The 19,794-nt window shown below is 41.1% G+C and overlaps 1 protein-coding gene and 1 long non-coding RNA gene across 2 annotated transcripts in view; one reads left to right on the top strand and one right to left on the bottom strand.

Moving 5' to 3' along the window:
• LOC132517096 (uncharacterized) overlaps positions 1–7,474 on the top strand; it is a 26,683-nt gene extending 19,209 nt beyond the window's left edge. The window contains exon 3 of the long non-coding RNA XR_009539586.1: positions 7,358–7,474. This is a non-coding gene — a long non-coding RNA (uncharacterized LOC132517096). The remainder of the gene's footprint in view (positions 1–7,357) is intronic.
• The window catches only part of ETF1 (eukaryotic translation termination factor 1), a 27,975-nt gene extending 8,643 nt beyond the window's left edge, over positions 1–19,332 (bottom strand). Inside the window, exons 1-4 of the mRNA XM_060143686.1 lie at positions 19,197–19,332; positions 18,932–19,035; positions 958–1,133; positions 442–581 (exon numbers count right to left, since the gene is read on the bottom strand). Coding sequence (XP_059999669.1) covers positions 442–581; positions 958–1,133; positions 18,932–19,017 — 402 coding nt within the window. The 5' untranslated portion in view covers positions 19,018–19,035; positions 19,197–19,332. The remainder of the gene's footprint in view (positions 1–441; positions 582–957; positions 1,134–18,931; positions 19,036–19,196) is intronic.
• Between the last annotated feature and the right edge of the window lie 462 nt (positions 19,333–19,794).

Below are 19,794 nucleotides of genomic sequence, written 5' to 3' on the forward strand. Positions count from 1 at the left end.
ATATGACCCAGAAATTTCACTCCTAGGTATATACCTGCCCCCAATGAAAACATATGGACATACAAAAACTTGTATGTTCAAAGCAGTATTATTCATAACAAACAGTGGAAACAACATATTCATCAAATGATGTTAAATAAGTAAAATGTGGCAAATATTATTTGGTAATAAAAAGGAATGAAGCAAAATACATGCCACAACATGGATGAACCTTGAAAACATGCTAAGTGAAAGAAGCTAGGCACAAAAGGCCATCCATTCTATCATTCCATTTATATTGAAATGCCCAGCACAAGCAAATCCACAGAGAGAAAATAGATTAGGGGTAGCCTAGAGCTGAGAGATCTTGGGGTGTGGGGGTAGGGAGGGAGGACTGGGAATGACTGCTAATGGGTATGGGGTTTCTTTCCGGGTAATGAAAATATTCGATGAACTTCTTACCTCTGTATGGAATTTGTTGTCACACAAATACAATGAAGTATTAATTGGTTTGAAAGGTTCAAAGTCAATGTTGACTTTCTTTTCTTTTCCTTCTTCTGTTACAATTGTACCACAGTAAACAACCAGGCCATTTGGAGGTACTGCAAAGAACACAAACAATTTCTCTACTTACATCCACAGCTAATTTTCCTCAATTAATAGAAAATGTTCCCACAGCCTGTTGTTCCTGCCCCTCATAATTTAAATAAAGTGGAAATATCTGTAAATCTCTCAGGCAGATTTCTCTCCCTAATTGTGAAACTTGAGATGTTTTAAAAAGGAGGATTTATTATTTTAAGTACAGTGAATACTACTTAACTTTCAAAAAATAACTTAGGGGGAAAAAAAAAGACCAAAGGGACAATGCTTATGGCTGGGTGAAGAAAACACTAGTGACCGAAAGCATCATGGCAGGATCAAAGTGGAAAATACAACCAAGACAAAGTAGAGGAGGTAAATGATCAAGCTCCAGATTACCTTTGTTATAAAGTTTGAGTCTTTGTTGTACAGATGTAATGGCTCCCAGGACTGAAAGGCGGTTTACTCGTGACTTAATGTTAGATGCAGTTCCAAACTCATCTGCTAACATTTTTGCCACTCGTGAAATCTGGTCTTTGGGAGGAATGATCAATGATATCATGCTTGTGCCATTGCTGTCGAAGAAAGTATAGCATTAGAGGTTTAAGTACCATATAAGTAAAGAGTTACCATTAATAAAGGGAGTTAAAAGTGAGACGCCCCTAAAATAGTAGAAATAAATCACTCTCAAGGTGACCATGAAGGTAGGGGCTACACCACTGTAATCAAAGTATACCCAGAGCTAGGAATTGTGTTCAGAATACGGTAGGTGCTCCAAAAACAAACATATATAGAATAATGGAACAGAATCGAGAGCCCAGAAATAAACCCACACACACCTACAGTCAATCTTTGACAAAGAGGCAAGAATATACAACAGAGAAAAGACAGTCTCTTCAGCAAGTGGTGCTGGGAAAGCTGGGCAGCCGCCTGTAAATCAATGAAGTTAGAACACCCCCTCACACCATACACAAAAATAAACTCAAGATGCTTAAAGACTTAAATACAAGACATGACACCATAGAGCTCCTAGAAGAGAACATAAGACAAAACATTTTCAGACATAAATCATACCAGTGTTTTCTTAGGTCAGTCTCCCAAGGTAATAGAAATAAAAGCAAAAATAAACAAATGGGACCTAATCAAACTTGTAAACTTTTGCACAGCAAAGAAACCATAAAGAAAACAAAGAGACAACCTACTGAATGCAAGAAAATATTTGCAAACGATGAGACTGACAAGGGCTTAATTTCCAAAGTATACAAACAGCTCATACAACTCAATAACAAAAAACAAACAACCCAATCAAAAAATGGGCAGAAGACCTAAATAGACATTTCATGAAAAGATGCTCAACACTGCTAATTATCAGAGAAATGCACATCAAAACTACAATGAGGTATCACCTCACAACAGTAAGAATGGCTATCATCAAAAAGTTTACAAATAACAAATGGTAGAAAGGGTGTAGAGAAAAGGGAACCCTCCCTACACTGTTGGTGGGAATGTAAAATGGTGCAGCCACTATGGAAAACAGTATGGAGGTTCCTTAAAAAACTAAAAATATAACTACCATATGATCCAGCAATCCCACTCCTGGGCACATACCCAGAGAAAACTTGAAAATTTGAAACGATACATGCACCCCAATGTTCACAGCAGCACTATTTACAATAACCAAGACATGGAAGCAACCTAAATGTCCATCGAGAGATGAATGGATGAAGATGTGGTAAACACACACACACATGAATACTACTCAGCCATAAAAAAGAAAAATAATGCTATCTGCAGCAAAATGGATGGACCTAGAGACTATCATACTAAGTGAAATCAGAGACAAATACCATATGATATCACTTACATGTGGAATCTAAAAATATGACACAAATGAACTTATTTACAAAACAGAAACAGACTCACAGACGTAGAAAACAAACTTATGGTTACCAAAGGAGAAAGCGGGTGGGGGAGGGATAAATTAGGAGTTTGGGATTAGCAAATACAAACTAATATATATATAAAATAAACAACAAGGTCCCATTGTATAGCACAGGCAACTATATTCAATATCCTGTAATAAACCATAATGGAAATGAATATGAAAAATATGTATTATAACTGAATCACTCTGCTGTACACCAGTTTGATTTACAATCAACTATACTTCAATTAAAAAAAAGAATATGGTAGGTGCTCAAATATTTGAATGAATATTAGTTATGTAATATGTAAAGAAGTAAGGCACTTTAAGGGGTTCTTGGGAAACACCTCATTCCCCAAGGAATGAAGAGAGAAGCTTTGATAAGGGTGTGACAACAGGCTGGAGTTTGACCTTGAGTCTATGGCAGAGGCTTGGAATCTGGTGGTTCTTCAGAGGATGATGCCATCATAGGATGGTGCAACAGATCTTTCCAAAGTCTAGATGAAATACCAATTTAATATCCTGGTCCCTCCCTTTAAAATTTCTGGTGGTCCAGTGGTAAAGAATCCGCCTTCCAGTGCAGGGAACGTGGGTTCGATCCCTGGTCGGGGAACTAAGACCCACATGCTGCAGGGCAACTAAGCTGTGTACCACAACTACTGAGCTCGGGCGCCTCAACGAAAGAGCTGGCGTGCCGCAAAACTAGAGAGCCCACGCGGCACTAGAGAAAGAAAAAAAAATCCACACACCACAACAAGAGAGAAGCCCGTGCGCCAGAAGGAAGAGCCCACACCACAAAGATCCCGCATGCCACAACTAAGACCCTACGCAGCCAAAAAAATAAATACTAAAAATAAATAAATAAAATTCCAGGCTCACCACGAAAATTTATAATCACTAATTTAGCACCCTAAGTATCCTTATAATGGGAAACGAGAGCCTTGTATTCACAGTGTCACACCCACATACACACACCTCTCTCTCTAAATAAATGTATCTCTAAATATATTTTACATATTAATCACTTTTGAGTTTGATTAAAAAGAGGAATGCACTGAATGTCTGATCAACTCTGGGTACTCAAGCAAATTCAAGTTTCTACAACTAAAAACCAGGACTAAACCCTGACCTATGGAGGACACCCCCAAGGCCTTGTCACATGGGAGGTCCCTTATGAGCAGCCACCAGCCTCACTCTTACCTTAATACTGATGCCAGCAACATATCTTTTTTACCTGGGCATTCTCAAGATACTTACTAGCACCACCAGTTAAGAAATACCTCATTTCAATATTCCTAGTTCTCCTTGAAGCAAACATAAAACTACATTATCGGGCTTCCCTGGTGGCACAGTGGTTAAAAATCCGCCTGCCAATGCAGGGGACACGGGTTGAGCCTTTGTCTGGCAAGATCCCTCATGCCATGGAGCAACTAAGCCCGTGAGCCACAACTACTGAGCCCACGTGCCTAGAGCCCGTGCTCCACAACGAGAACCCACCACAATGAGAAGCCGGCACACAGTGAAGAAGAGGAGCGCCCGCTCACCACAGCTACAGAAAGCCCACGCGCAGCAACAAAGACCCAATGCAGCCAAAAATAAATCAATTAAAACAATCCTATGATAAACCATAATGAAGAGTATAAAAAAAGAATGTATATATGTATAACTGATCACTTTGCTGTAAAGCAGAGATTAACACAACACTGTAAATCAACTATACTTCAATAAAAATAAACAAATTGAGACAATTTATATTTTGAAGGCAAAAGCTGATTTGATACGAGCCAAAGCATGTTAAGTAATGTGATTATCATTTTACAGACTGTTTCTACATGATACTTAATGAGTCTGTAGGAAACTTACTTCCTGAGACTCTTATAGATCATGCCCCTAAAGGCTATGACAAGTTTAATCATTACAAGTATTAGTGTCATAATGAAATGGGTGGGGGCTTTCTTTAGAAAAACTGGGAAGACTGACAGAAACACCTAAATTTTCCCCTAATCACCGAGTGTGTAATCTCACATATCCAGTGTCTGGTGGAAGTTGGCAAGAAAAAGAAATTAGAAAGATGGGTACAGTGTTAAGTCAAATGGGCTTATGTGCCAAGTGGCATAAGAAAGAAGGGAAGAGACAGTGAGGGGAACAACATCAAAAAGTAGAGAAAACCCCTAATATTAGCTTTATAACTATAGTTGTTTAAAATCTGGAAGTGTCTGGAAACTACCTTTCTAGAGTAAAATTAACTTCACAAATGTGCACCTTGGTACCAGCATTGGAAAGGTACCTCACTTACACAAGACCCTGCCCTTTGAAAGTTTTCTCCTAGTGGTAAATTCCACAAGTCCCTTAGTCAGACAAGTTTTCTTTATAGAAGGAGACAAGCTGGCTATCAAGCTCTTCCACTATCAAAATGGTTGCTCTCAGATTGTCAGCTAATGTTCCGTCTCCAAAACCGGCACTGTTTCTGTTGGGGTATCTACTCCAAATCTAGAAGGTTGGTTCACAACCTTTGTGATACTTCCCCCAATGAACTACAAGTCGATTAACAATACATGGTAAAGTATGGTGTGTGCTCTGCTGCCACCCCTTGGATAGCAGAGCAAATATTCTAGCCAAACCAGAGAATCAAACAAATTTATGATAAGCAGCTTTAGTTGTTACCACAAACACAAGGAAAATGATCATTAAAAAAAGCTGCTTCCAAGATACACTTCATATAAGATAAAGCATATCCACACACCACACCTGACCCATAGTTATTTCTTCACCTATATAAATGTATATCTAGTTCCATTATTTAAATCACCTAAAACTTCAAATACAGTACTGACAAACCAGACTGATTCGGAACAATCCCTTGCTCATGCACACACACATTTACACTAAGTCAGATGTATCGCTCTCAGACAATTCTACCTGTGGCCGTGTTCCAGTTTCTGAATTAGACAGAAAAAGAATTCTCAAATGAAACAAACTGGTATCTTCTATTACAAAAAAAGAAAAATGATCTTTACAGTCAGTGAGTATGCTCTGGGTCCTATTTTTCAGCTATCAAATGTAACAAACTGCTTTCTTTCCAATATTTATCTTGCTAGGTTCCTGAAGAGGAATTTCCAAAAAACTTTTTGATAATTCCGTCTGGAGTTCTGCCAAATCTTATAGGCCAAAGAGGAAAATAGGAGTTTGCTTTATCTAGGAGGGGCTGGAAAAATTGGGCAAGTAAATTTAACTTTAAACTTGTTCTAGATTGTAGGTGCCACCTGTATATTATGAAAATACACAAGACAGGGAAAAAAGAAGACAGGTTAAATTGCAATATGGGCTTCACTGGCTTGTATTTGTTTTCAGATGAACAATTCTCAAAAGAGCGTATTTCTCTACCCTGGGGCTTTTGGAATCTTTAGGGACCAAGGGAGTTAGTTACTTCTCAAAAGAAGGGCTCAGTTTTAAAAAGCTCATGTGCTCTGATTTACAGAATAGTTTCCTAGGAGATGGAACGAGCAAAGAGGCAGTAAGTAGGAAAAACGTAATGAGAAGGGGCTCCAAGGATAGCAGGGGTGAAGGCTCAGAGCTCAGGAAGCTAATGTGCACCAAACCCCAAAGGATGTAAAGTTTGAGGCTAAAAAGGATGTTGGGATAAATTAACTGAGTGAACCCAAAATGCCTAAAGGAAATCCCTAAAGCAAGATAATCAGGTGGAGGACAAAGCAATGACCTTAAGATAAGCAGCTATTTACTTTTCCACTGCAGATAGGTTAAGAAGATAAGCATCCATTAAGCAACTTCACTGTATAGCACCAGAGTTGGGCAACCTTGCACTCACATCCATTTAACATCCTAGAGAGGACAAAGTGGTAGAGATACCTAAGAACAGAATCTTGTTATAGGATTCCACTTAAAAAAAATGGTTTGGAAGTATAGCTTGCCAAAAAATTTTGTTTGGTAGATTTCTACCAAGTTGCTAAATCTGAAACACTACTTGAAAGTTAGTCTTGGCTTCTTACTCATTTTGAATTTTGACTAATGTTTAAAAAAATTACCTTTCACTAGTTTCCCCTTGTGCCTCTCCCTACCCAGTCTGGGGGAAACCTTATGTTTTTGAATTCATCTGACACCTGACTGGGGATGAGGAAACAAGGATTATTTAAATGGATGGCTTTTACTTTAGAAATTTAAAGGCCACATTATAATCTCTGATGTTTTGTATGTTGGGTTTGATACAGAAAATTAAAGTTTTTCCAGGAATTTCCTGGCAGTCCAGTGGCTAGGACTCTGCATTTCCACTGCAGGGACCATGGGTTCTATCCCTGGTCAGGGAACTAAGATCCTGCACGCTGCACCATGTGACCAAAAATAAATAAATAAATAAAAATTTTTAAAATGAAAAAAAAGGGAGGCTTCTGGTTTTAAAAAATAAATTAAGGAAAAAAAAAAAGTTTTTCCAGGAAAGCTTCCAAACAAAATAAATAGTCCTCCCCGCCCACCCCACCCCCCCAAGCCAATCTAAGTTGCTAGACCAGTTTGTGTAAACACCAAAATAAAACCAAGGAAGCTGAGTATTTCATTTTAAAGTAGAGCAAACAGTCCTAAGGGGAGAATGAGAAATAAAGCTCTCACTAAGGAGCTGCTGGCAGTGTATGCAAACTATGCCTTTGATTTTAATAGTTTTCATCCACTCCTCTGCTTTGTCACCATGTCCCTTTCCCAAAGTCAAAAGGCTCTCATTCAAGAGCCAGTGAATTATGAGGTATACAGCAATGATTCACATGCAGGTTGTAAAAACTGAGCAAAATAAGACACAACATACAATGTGCCATGTAAGGCCTCAAGGGCCTCTGTTCTCAGATCCCTTCTTGTTTCTCATCATTTTAGGGGCACTTTCCCTTTTCAAAGAAGAGTTCAGCAGTTCTTCCACCCAGAAGACTAACTTCTGAGAAATAAAACAGCTGGGAGACAGAAGGAAGTAGCTGTAAGGAGACTAAATACGGACAGTAAATAATACTAGACAAAACTCAGGAAGGAAGGGAATTAAATAGCTGACAGCTTTCTGTTCCCTCATTCTCAAAGGTGACCATTGAAAGGAATGTTTCTTTCCCTAGAGTAGTACCACCAGTTACTTACCTAATCCAAGGTTTCATGACCCCTAAACACTATGGACAGGGAAACTTAAGGTTCAGATTGTCAGGACTGAAAGGTCTCTAAAGAAGAAAACACAAGGTAAGCAGAGCAAAGCCTGGGCTGTGGGGTATATGTTTATGTAACTTTACGGCTCTCAGGGTTCCAGCCTCAGGATTCAAGAAGCCTGCTGATGCAGATGGTCATAAGAGTGACAAAAAGAAAAATCTAGGTACTCTTTGACCTGTAAAGATCTCACCAGTGCTCATCATTAACAATGCTCAAGAACACTTTAGAAAGGTAGGTAGGAAGAAAATGTGGTACCCACAAGCTTGTCCACTGCCCAATTTGCATGAGAGCCACAGAACCCTTGGAGAGCTTTCTTAAAAAGCAAAACAAAAATGCTCCGGTACAAAAAGATCTCCCCTTCCTCTATATTCTGACTCAATAGCTCATGAACAGGGAGAGTGAGGGTGATAGTGATTATGGGTTAAGAGAGTCTCAGTTCTCAAATGGATTGATTTAAACAGAATCAGGTAGATTTTAATGCACAACTAGGGTTAAGAATCACCGTGTCTGGGTTGCTTTGTATGCCTTTAAGCAGACCTCTTAGCCAGCTCAAGTCGTGGAGATTCCATGACCTCACCCCTACCTAAAGAGAAACTCAGAGCCCAAGTGCTGCAAGTAAGCTGCTGTCATTTACCCTAGCAGTAACACAACTCCAGTGAATTGTGATGGCTCAGATGTGCCCAACTTTTTCCAGCCAGAACCCTATCATCAAATCCCTGCCATCCATCTTATCACCCCTACATAATAGAACTACCTTCAGATTAGGGCAGGAGCATTTTAGAGACTGCCTACTATACGGTCTAGTTGGGACTTAAGAGTATATGCCCCCCAGGAAGCTTTCATCTCGATGTTTGTCTAGGATATGCCTAGGATATGGATGGCCAAGGTTCCCCCTATCCCCTTTTCAAGCTCACAAACTTCAACTTAAATCTCAGACACAGTGTTTCTGGGATTCACTAAGCTAGCTACATTATATGGATCACCAGCTGAAAATCAATCAGTTCCTCTCCAATTACTACTCCTTTTGTCATTTTATTCACCATGGTTTTATATGGGTTTAATATGGGAACGTAGTAGGAGGGTGGTTATGAGCACAGGTTTCCAAATCTGACAGATTTGGGTTCATGTCCTGTCCTATCAGCACAACCTAGGGCAAATTACACATAAATCCATTTGGGACTCAGTTTCTCCTTACTTCACAAGGTCATGAGGATTCTATAAGAGAATATATGTCAACTGCCTAGCATGGAAGCAGACAGATTGCTAAATGGTAACTAGATGGAACTTGATAGCTTCTTGTGCCCTACCCCCCTGCCCTTAATAGTAAAAACCAGAATTAAGGGCACAGCACAGCTGGGCGGGGCGGGGTGGGGTGGGGTGAGGTGGGGAGCAACACTGTTATGTGGTGCTGTAGTCTTCTTTGAATCTGAGTTAAGTCCAAAGAGGGAGATAATAGTTGACTTTGTGGGAGGTGGTAATCACCTTTATTGGGTTACAGGACCTGTCAAATCTACCAACAGAACAAAAGAACCAAACCAAAACAGTTCAAAACAATATGGTCAGAACGCTAAAGCTGTTTTGTAATTTATCACAAGGGAGAAATAAAGAAATTCATTTCCCTCTAAAACTTTAAATAGCTTAAGTGGCTTCATCTTACAGCTGTGGCATGGGTTAAATATTCTGATATAATTCAGAGACAGTCACTTCTATCTGGTTATCAGTCACTTCAAAGATCTGACCTGTTTTCTCTTCCACCAAGTAACAGTGAAACAACACTTACTTATTGAAAGCAGAACTCATTTCAGGACATAGTGGATGCTCAAACATTTGAGAATGAATAAATGGTTAATTGCTAACATAAAAAATAGGGTCTTCTCTATATAGTCTCTTCTAAGTGGACGCCAGAGATTTATTTAAACTACTAAATAAAATACCAATTAAAAGTTTGACAGTCTTTGGAGAGGAACTAACATGTGCCTAGAAATGACTAGTTGTCCCTGCTTTAGCTTCACTAAAATGCTCACACCATCCCATCAGTCTTTTAACACAACAAAACTAACACTTTCAGAATGCCTTCTTTTGCCACCTTTAATTGGTTCATCCTCACCTTGATGCCTGCCCCCCACATTACCTATGATGCAGGTAGGAGGTCGATGGGGCTGCTTTTTATAAAGAGCTTGCAGAATACCAAGCTAAGGGAGGATTCTGTTACTGTTGAAAGAGGCTAGACAAAGTTACTAGAAATTGGTATTGTGCAACTGACCTCAGGGTTAGATGCCATTACCAGATGGGACAAGTACCAATATCTGAACATGCTGAGACATTAAAGCAGTCTCTATCCTAGAGGATACAGTAACTCAAGATGTCCCAATATTTTACAGAAAGTAAAGTTTACAGAAGGTTCATTTTATCCTCAAAGCACTAGGATTGCTGTCCTCCAAAACAAAAATGTATATATCTGGTGGAGTATTTTTTCTACAATTACAGGAATTTACTTTGTCATAAAAAGAAAACTAAAAACAAACAAATCGACCTAGTGGAATATTCCACCAGGGAGCAGCAGAAGCTGGAAAATTTCTCTAGCATTCTCACATCAGTGCAAAGCCAGGAGATATCAATCACAACCAACATTAGGGACTTACTAACAACCAGTGTTCTACACAGGACTGTATAAATGAGAAAGTCCACTTCTTATCTTTTCTGGCCACTACGCCAAGTACTTTTCAAATAAAAGAAAAGCCACAGCCTTCCTGTTAATCTTCTTTCTAATACACAAATGAGCTTCTGGGGAAGGATTTAAAACTTAAGTTTTTTCCCTCACCAATGACGCTCATTAAAAACAAACATGTTCAGTACCCCAATTCTTCCTAGGGTAGATTTGCAAACAGCATGCCTCTTCCCTTTTATCTTTGCTCCTCGGTCTCCACAGATCTGCTCCCTCTAGTAAATTGCAGATCTCCCTGGACAAGAATCCTCCTTTCAGAAGAGAATAGATGTTTCTATTCAGCAAAAGAAATACTAATCAAAGAGCAAGGCAGTGTGGTACAACAGTTAGGATCAGAGGCTCTGGAATCAGGAAAGTGGGAACAGAATCTAGCACTGCCCCGTACTAGACTGTGGTATTAGGCAACCTACTTAATCTCTCTGTACTTCAAATTTCTTCATCCATGAAATAGCAGTAATAGCTTTTCTCACAGAGCTGTTGTGAGGAGCCAAAATGTATGCTATTCAACCCATCTTCAGAAAACTAGTTTCATTATTTGATTAACCCTGTCTTTCCCGAGGAGCCTTCTTTCTTAAGTAGAGTCATAAAGGCCAGAAGATGCCAGAGAATGGGATAGTCAAATAGGAAGAAAACTTTTTTTCTTCTTCAGTAAAAAGCTAAAAATATTCAGAGGTATTAAGGAATTAATGTTTGGGGATCAGTACATTTTCCATACTTGCACCCTAAAGTTTATTTACACTGAAAGGCAAACTGGTGTTGGGACTGTCAAACTCTGTCAAGCCAACTTTACCAACAAGGCACATATATGCAAATACTCTGCACTATTTCAATACCCCGACAGCTCACCAACCATCGACCAACACAAAGCTTTTGAATCTAATTTTAGGCTAACTGGCTTTTAATCAAGAATGAATTTCAATGACCATTTCAAAGTCTCAGTTCAGTTACAGCTCCACTACATCAGTGTATCAAAGATACTGTATCAACCAAATAATACCAATGCCCACAGTTACATTCTTTGAAACACTTGACTTGCCTAGGAAATCTGCTCAAGTAGTTAAACAATCTCTCCGTTTTTGACAATGCCCAATGCCTCATTCAAGACCCAAATCATTTGCTTACACTACATCTCCTTCAACATGTACCAGGTTATTCTGGGGCCAGAAATGGTTCATAGTATCACTCCAAAGTTGTGTGTCAGACCATTCTCATGGTATTACACACTGCTCCCCTAAATGTATAAATGTCCAACCTACAGCAGATGTTTGATGAAGCTTGTAAGCTGACTGGTTAATAGTAAAAAATACATTTGTGGGCTTTGTTTTTCATATACTTAGATGTGAGTTCGGGGGAAAATCTAATTTACAAGGCCACAGATATGGCAAGAAAAAGACAATCTTTTGTTTTGACTAGGATCATTCTTCTAAAGGAGACCTTAAAGGATAAAACAAAAATGTGAAAACAGAACAGTACAGGACCAGTACTCCCCAAATTATCTGCATGACAAGAAGTTGTTGTCAGGCACCTGAAAATGTCAAGTCCTCTGAACTGGGTAGAAAAGATGGTGATGAGTAAAGACAAAGTATACACTGGATGAAAGCTACATGTCTAAAAATTGGTGTTAAAAAAGATATAAAACAACTTGGAGGTTAAAAAAAAGGACAAAGCGAACATGTAAATACTTTAAAGACACCTATTACATACAAATTAAGGAGATAAAAGAGAGACGGCTGGATTAAAGCACAGAAAGCTTGATCAATCTATCAACGTCCAATAATCAAGTGTTTTTATCTTTGTATCCACAAGAATAATAATGAAATTATGGCTCTTAATCAAACTCAGTTATGTTTAGAAGTGAGAAAAAGAGCAATCATTGTTTACCTCAATTCACTTACATTCAAAGAAAAAGATACCTGTTCAGAAAAAGAAAAAAAAAAAAGAGGAAATTTTCATTCCTGATAGGCAGTAAGCTAGGGTTCAAAGTATGTCCAGTGGCATAAGAGAAAGCTGTTATCAGAGGGAACTTCATCATGCTCTCTGAGGACAGCTGCCCCAAAGAGAAATCTCATAATTTCCAACTTGCTGGAAAGAAGAATCTTGAACCCCCTCTAAATCCTTTCTCCCCCGCCACTAAAAGAGCAGGCTGCTGAAGAATTAAGAGACAGCTATCGAATGTATTCTAGAAGAAGGTTCTATTCTGAGATCCCTGGAGAACAGGCTGGACTCAGAAAAAATTTCTGCTGCCCAAGTTCTCAGAGGGACAGTTCCAGCAGTAGGTCTAGGGAAAAGAGGCAGATTTCTCCTTCTCTTTAAATAGGATCTAAAACCATTTAGCCCTGCTACAAAACCCACATTTTAAGTTTTCTCACAACCAAACATGTTCTGAAAGGTTTGCCACACTGAGCACACCGTCAACCCCAAGCTCACAGAAAAAGGGCCCTCTGCTAAAGGGGTCCAACTGGTGTGGGGGGGGGGGACACTGGAGACCTACATTACATTCTGCCTTAAACGGTACTCTAATTAGGTACTCTTGCTTACCTAGGAATGTGTCCAGAGCAAGCCTTCCTTTCCTGGAAGGATAAGTGTATCTGCTGTTACAATGAGAAGTCTGTCAAGAGTTGAAATTCAAAGAAAGTAATTGTTCATTAGGTTCACAGTGCACAGAACACCATGCCAGAATACAGAGGCAGTTAGGACTAGATCCGAGTTAAGGCAGGCAGCCTATGACACTTGGAATGGACTGAGGAACACCACCACACCCTACTCTTATCTCCTCCTCTTCCCTTTACTACCTCTTTCTTGCTCTCTTCTCATGGCTCAGACCTGTTGGTGGCATCTGTATTTTGACCCCTTAGTGAGAAGCCACCAAGACCTCTGTAGTTATTTGTTCTACACTCATCTCTTCTCAGGAAATTAAAAATATTCTAATTCCTGACTTTTCTCTAGGGGGGTCTTTTACCTGTGTGTTAACAATCAGAGACAGGAGAGGCAGGGGAAGCCAGAACACAGGATGAAAAAAGCCTTTTAAGAGCCTGAATATTCTTGTATTAGTATGAAAAACTACCAAGTATCACTCTAGTTACAGCCGGCTCTTTAAGGATATGGAGAACAAAAGTAAAAATAAAAGTACCCGAAATTCATCGCTTTGAGAACTTCCAAGTGTTCTACTAATCAACAATTTTCACTTGGGAAAGGTACCCAAACACATTTTAGATACTTTAATTTATTCGAACCATATAAACAATCTGTATTATTTGTCTTTAAAAAACCTATTCAACGATTTCATAAAATTACTAACTTCTAATTCAATATAACGTAAGGAATTTTGTGGAGATTTTGGTCTTTGTCCCCGGCCTTTAGCAAAGCTCTTAAATTCCTCAGAATTTCCTGAGATGGGAGTTTATGTTATTCATATGGAGTGCCAATGAAGTGACTTAGGGTGGGGCCCCTAGGCAGACTTAGGATGGAGCTGGTCACCAGAAAGACCAAGTTTTCTGAGGGCTGAACTTTCTGCTCTATCCACAGACCTATGGGAAGGGGAAGCTGTAGAGTAAGCTCTATAAAAAAACCTCTTGAACAAGATTTAATGAACTTCTGGGTTGGTAAGCCCAGGTGGCATACCCCAGTTTCACAAGGACAGAAGCTTCTGCACTCAGACCCTTCCAGACCTTGCCCATGTACCACTTCATCTGGCGGTTCGTCTATACCCTTTATAATATCCTTTGTAATAAACCGGTTAACATAAATAGTTTCCCTGAGATCTTTGGGTCATTCTAACAAATTACTGAACCCAAGGAGGGAGTCATAGGAACCCCCAAATTATAGCCTGTCTGAGAAGTAGGGTAGGGTAGGACTTGCTTTGGCATCACAAGTGTGGGCAGTCTTGTGGGACTGACCCCGTTACCTAGTGGGATCCAACACTAACTCTGGGTAGTGTCAGAATCTAATTCAACTGTAGGAACGCTCAGTTGGTGTAGAGTGAGAATTGGAGAACTGCCTGGTGTGGGGCAAAAAACCACACATCTAGGATCAGAACTCCTCAGAGTAGAGGAAAAAGATAGTCCCCCCACCAGTTATATTTGGGGGCAGGAAAGACAGTCATGTAAAGCCAGGTAATTTATTTCCTTCAAAGTCAAGATATCTACAAGTTGCTTTTAACAAAAGCTTTAAAAATGCCCAAACACTCAAATGAAGCTTAGAAACTGTGCTGATCTTCAAACATGGGTTATCTGACTGAGCCCTCATTATATGTGAAATAAGATTCCCTGCCGAAGATAAGTGAAAAAATATTCTAATACCCACAGACACAATTTAGCCCAAATGAACCTTGTCTGTTCCTTGGTTACATTCACCACTGTCCTTGGTAATAACAGGCTCTGGTTATGATTTTATTACCTGAAAACTATAAAGCTTCCAACACAATTTCTGTGGCTACCTCTTGCTGGCTCAGAAAACATTAGGAAAAAACAACGTAAATTTCCCAACTGCCTTTCTCCTACATATCTTCACCTGGTTTAGTTCCTTATTCAAAATACCCACAACCATGGTTTCCATCCACATTGTCCTAGTTCCAGTTGACTTATGTACACATTTATCCTCATTAAGCCAACTACAGAGAATACGCCAAGAGCAATCGTCAACCGGAAAGAGCTATCATTAACTTTAAGTGGGACTTATATATAGGAAAAGAATTAGCTGGTTATTTTACTAGCATAAACAGAAACCAACATTCTACCAGGCTTATATGAAGCTAAATATGTTCCACCCAACTTAAATTCAAGTTATACGTGTAACACACTTTTTAACTCAGAAAATTAAGTATGACAAAAAGACTACAAAAAGACTCCTAGCAAGTTCCCCATTTTAGTCATTTTGGCCCCTATAAGTGGTCTTCCATAGCATAAAACAGTCTGTTATAGCTGTAGTGTAGTCTTGCATTTTTTTTTAAACATAAAATATATCCATTGGGCAGTACAGCACATTGGTTCAAATCCTGGGCATCTGCTACATTCCAGAAAGTAAGATATTTAAACTCACAGCCTTAGTCTGCCTTTCCCACCAAATGGTGGCAATACTTTTTGTGAGGGTTAAATGAAATAATGTATTGCTTAACACAATGTCTATAACATGCCAAGTGTGCAATAAATTATTGTGCTTAGAAACTTCACTCTGTTCAGATGTACTTAATCAGTGAGTCCATTTTACAGGTGGTTCCCCTTTAAAGCTACATTACCTTGGGGGTCATATATCAAGATAATCACATATTGACTATCTCAATTTCAAAATTACTCTTATCCCAGCATACCTTAAGAGCCAGGGTTAAAAACAAACCAATCTGTGATTCTCATGCCCAGAATTGCTGGGGGGGGTATGTGTGTGTGTTGGGGGGTGGGGGGTGGAGAAGAAATCTTCATTTCCAAAGCCATTCTACTCATCTGCCACTAAGTGCTATCTAGTGTTAATAACCATGCTTGAACACAACCTGTTTTCTCCTGAAACCCACAACTTGCCCCTTAAACACCAGTACAGATAGATTTATTGTGCTATCCAGTTTGTGCTTAAAGTCCATCACGCTTCTCCTATTAGTATTTTACCATTAGGCAAAGAAGGAAAAACATTTCTCACTGTACACTATTATAATCTAATGAGTCTGACTAACACAACTCAACCATGATAATACAATCTTGCTATTCTCAAAAAGAAATTGGTATATACCAAGAACCATTTGAGTTAAACAGAAGAAACGTGTGACTCCCTTCCTGATACCTATAGATGGCCAAGATTTTACATTTTCATGGGATCAAGATGTAACCAAATCCTGAATAAAAGCAAAGTAGGCAAAGCAAGACACGATTATGAACCACACTGTTTAGAGGACAGTTTAATCTTGTATAAAAACTACTACTTAGAAAAAAAGTTCTGCAAAGAGAACCTCATTTTTAGCATGCTTTAAACTTTACTGGACTTTGCTAATCAAAGGACTAAAGTCTTTAAAAGCTTTAAAGAGGAGCTTAAAAGTTTCAAGTGGTTAGGTAACATAGATAGGAACAAATTTAAGAATGAGCTTCCTTCATCAAGCAGTAAAGGGAATGCTGTTATTCAGCACTGTTATCTTCAGTGTCACTTCACTTGGACAAGAAGCAAATTATAGTTTGAATTCATATTTTAGACTTCCTCAGAGTATGTAATGTATTCAAGTTCTAATGTGTGAACCTGCCTTCAAGTTAAAGTAACAAGAGGGACTTCCCTGGTGGTGCAGTGGTTAAGATTCCACGCTCCCAATACAGGGGGCTGGGGTTCAATCCCTGATCAGGGAACTAGATGCCACATGCATGCCACAACTAAGGAGCCCATGTGCCGCAACTAAGACTGAGCGCAACCAAATAAACGAAAAAAAAAGTTAAAGTAATAAGAGAACAAACTCAAGGGGTACATCCAGCTTTAAACAACAGTAACAACAGCAAACTGTAAAAGCCATACTCAAGTGAAGGATTCAAGTAACATAACAGCAGGTGCTAGTGAAACAAAAGAACCCGGCTAATTCCTGGTAGTGCATCATAATGGGTCATGACCTATATTGCTTCTCCTGTACAGTATTCTCACACTTGGGGAATAATTATTCATTCTACCATGTAGCAGAGAATCATCTGTGTTCAAATTCTGGTTAAGATTATTATCTAGGTCTGAATGTCGTATTAAATTCAAAGAAAAACAAACCTACTGAATGAAAAATAAGCTGCTATCTTCAATTCATATCTTAGAAAGTGAGCAAAAGCCCCAGTAACAGAAGAGGACTAAACTTTCAGAAGTTTCACCCCAAACAGAACTGTCACTAATTACTAGGAACAAAACACAATGGCAGAGACTTCCCTGGTGGCACAGTGGTTAAGAATCCGCCTGCCACTGCAGGGGACACGGGTTCAAGTGCTGGTCCGGGAAGATCCCACATGCCACAGAGCAACTAAGCCTGTGCACCACAGCTACTGAGCCTGCGCTCTAGAGCCCGAGAGCCACAACTACAGAGCCTGCGTGCTGCAACTACTGAAGTCCGCGCGCCTAGAGCCCGTGCTCCGCAACAAGAGAAGCCACTGCAGTGAGAAGCCTGTGCACCACAATGAAGAGTAGCCCCCGCTCGCCACAACTAAAGAAAAGCCCCCATGCAGTAACAAAGACCCAATGCAGCCAAAGATAAATAAATAAAAAATAAATAAATTTATAAACAAAACAACACAATGACAAAACTGTTAGCCCTGGGCCTTCAATGGAACTAAGCATACTTTATTTCATAAAGCAGTAACAACTATGAATTTGATGAATCCTATCCTTGCAAATCTACCAAGCAAGGACAAAACCTGTGCTGGAAACCAGAATGTCCAATTCCTGTACTGAATATAACTTTTAACATGGCCCAGGACAAGCCACTCTGCTCTTCTAAGAATGCTGAAGACATACAAATATGTCATGTTCCAAACACTTTTTCCCTCTACTTCCTGTAAGTAAAGAGTTTCTATGACTGGGAAAAAGAACAAAATAAAGTAATATAGTGAGAGAACGGATATACCTCTGACACACCTTCCCCCAAAGAACAACTTTTTTTTAATTAAAAAAAGAACATATAAAGTCAGTTTTAACCTAGTCTCCCCTTCCCAAAACGGACACACCTAATAGTTTCTTACCCAAATTTACAAAAAACCCTCAAAGCCCGCTTAATCCAGTTCTGAATTTCAACAAGCATTAATACTAATACATCAGCACCTCTACCCCAAGAGTTCCAGAGAGAGGCCAAAAGGGACCCTGTTGGTAGAGTTCACATGAACGGCCCCATAACTGGGATTTCTCCTGTATATACAGATACACACCTGTCAACCAAAACCTCCCCCACTCCCCGACCCCGCACACATTTTCAGTTTAGAGGTGGTTCCTGTAACAGCTAACACCAGGAAGCTACGGAGTAATTAAAGGACTTGGAGGAAGTCATACTGGGAGAGTTGTAAGACCCAGAGAAATCAGAGGAAGTCAGAAAGAGGTTGTCCCTGACAACCCCTCCTTCCCGCCCCATCCAAACTTCACCCACCCGGGTCTCAGAAGCCCGGGAGGGGGAGGCCATTTTAATGAAACTTGGCTGAGAAAAGTGAAGGAAGGAGAAGAGAGGAAATCAGGGAAGGCGTTCGGAAAGCAAGGCTTGGCCCTTTCCCCCAGCAGCACCCGAGTTGGGTGGCAGCACCTGGAGCTCAAAACGGGAGGTTCTGGATTCAAGCGCCTGAAAGGGGTACAAAAGTAGCAGTAGCCTACCACGAGGGGGTCGAGGGGCCCGAGCCCCGGGAGCGGGACCCCTTAGCCCTAACAGGGTAAAGGGCCCCTTCTCGGACCAACCGCGCAGACCCTCGCCCCTAAGACTAGGGCTACTACCCAGAGGTCCAGAAGGCGGGAGTTGGCTAGTGCCCGGTTCTCCTCATCCGGCCATGCGGCGCGGGGGCGGCCATCCTGAGGGGTCCGGAAACCAAGAGGGCATGGGGGGGCCCAGACGCGGCGCTCACCCGCGGGCCGCCTCCAAGCTCTTAATGAGCTTTTTGATCTTCCATATCTCCACGTTCCTGTCGGCAGCACTGGGGTCGTCCGCCATCTTCTCGCCTCCTCCTCCCTAGAGCGGCCCGGCGGGGCCCGGAGACACCAAGACCACAGAGTTAGCGCCGCCGCTGGGGCAGAGCGGCCCCCTTCCTCGCCACCCCCGACAGTCCCTCCTCTTCCCGCCCCGCGCGGCCCGCCGCGGTGGTCACTGGCATTTCCCTTCCCCTGGTTTACCTAAGGGCCCAGTCCTGGGCGGCAGCGGCTGCTCCTCCCCGGCGGCGGCTCCGCGGCGGCGGCTCTGACGTAGGACACCGGCTCCCTCTTTCCAGGCAGCTGCATGTGTTGCAATCCGCTCACATGGGGCCTGTGACATCACTTCCTCCGCCAGGGGCTGAGTGGAAGTCGGCAGGCGGAAGGGAAGGGGCCGGTGAGGAAGAGAGGAAGCTCTGCGCGCGCCGCGACTTTCCATTGGCTCTCTGGGCCGTGGCCTAGAATGAGCCCGCCGATTGGCCGCAGCTGGGGCCGCGCTGCCTTGTGAGGTAGAAGCCGGGGGCGGGGGAAGTACCTCCTTCCTTCCGGTCCGGAGAGCCGAGAGCAGGAAGCGGGCGGAAGCAGGTGGCTCTCGCGAGGATTTACTCGGAGCCCCGCCTGGCTCAAACGGGGGTGTTTCTTAAAGGGCAAGGCGCGTGGGTCGTAGTGTTTTCTGTCCCACCTTCTTGAATAGAATGGACATTTGAGGGTCTGCGACGCGCCTTTACGCTCGAGCCGGGACGCGCGGTTTAAATTGCGTCTGAGATATCTCAAAGAAGCGCCTCGCACTTTGCTGCTTCAT

The sequence above is a fragment of the Lagenorhynchus albirostris genome, chromosome 3 (genome assembly GCF_949774975.1).
Source record: "Lagenorhynchus albirostris chromosome 3, mLagAlb1.1, whole genome shotgun sequence".
Classification (NCBI taxonomy): domain Eukaryota; kingdom Metazoa; phylum Chordata; class Mammalia; order Artiodactyla; family Delphinidae; genus Lagenorhynchus; species Lagenorhynchus albirostris.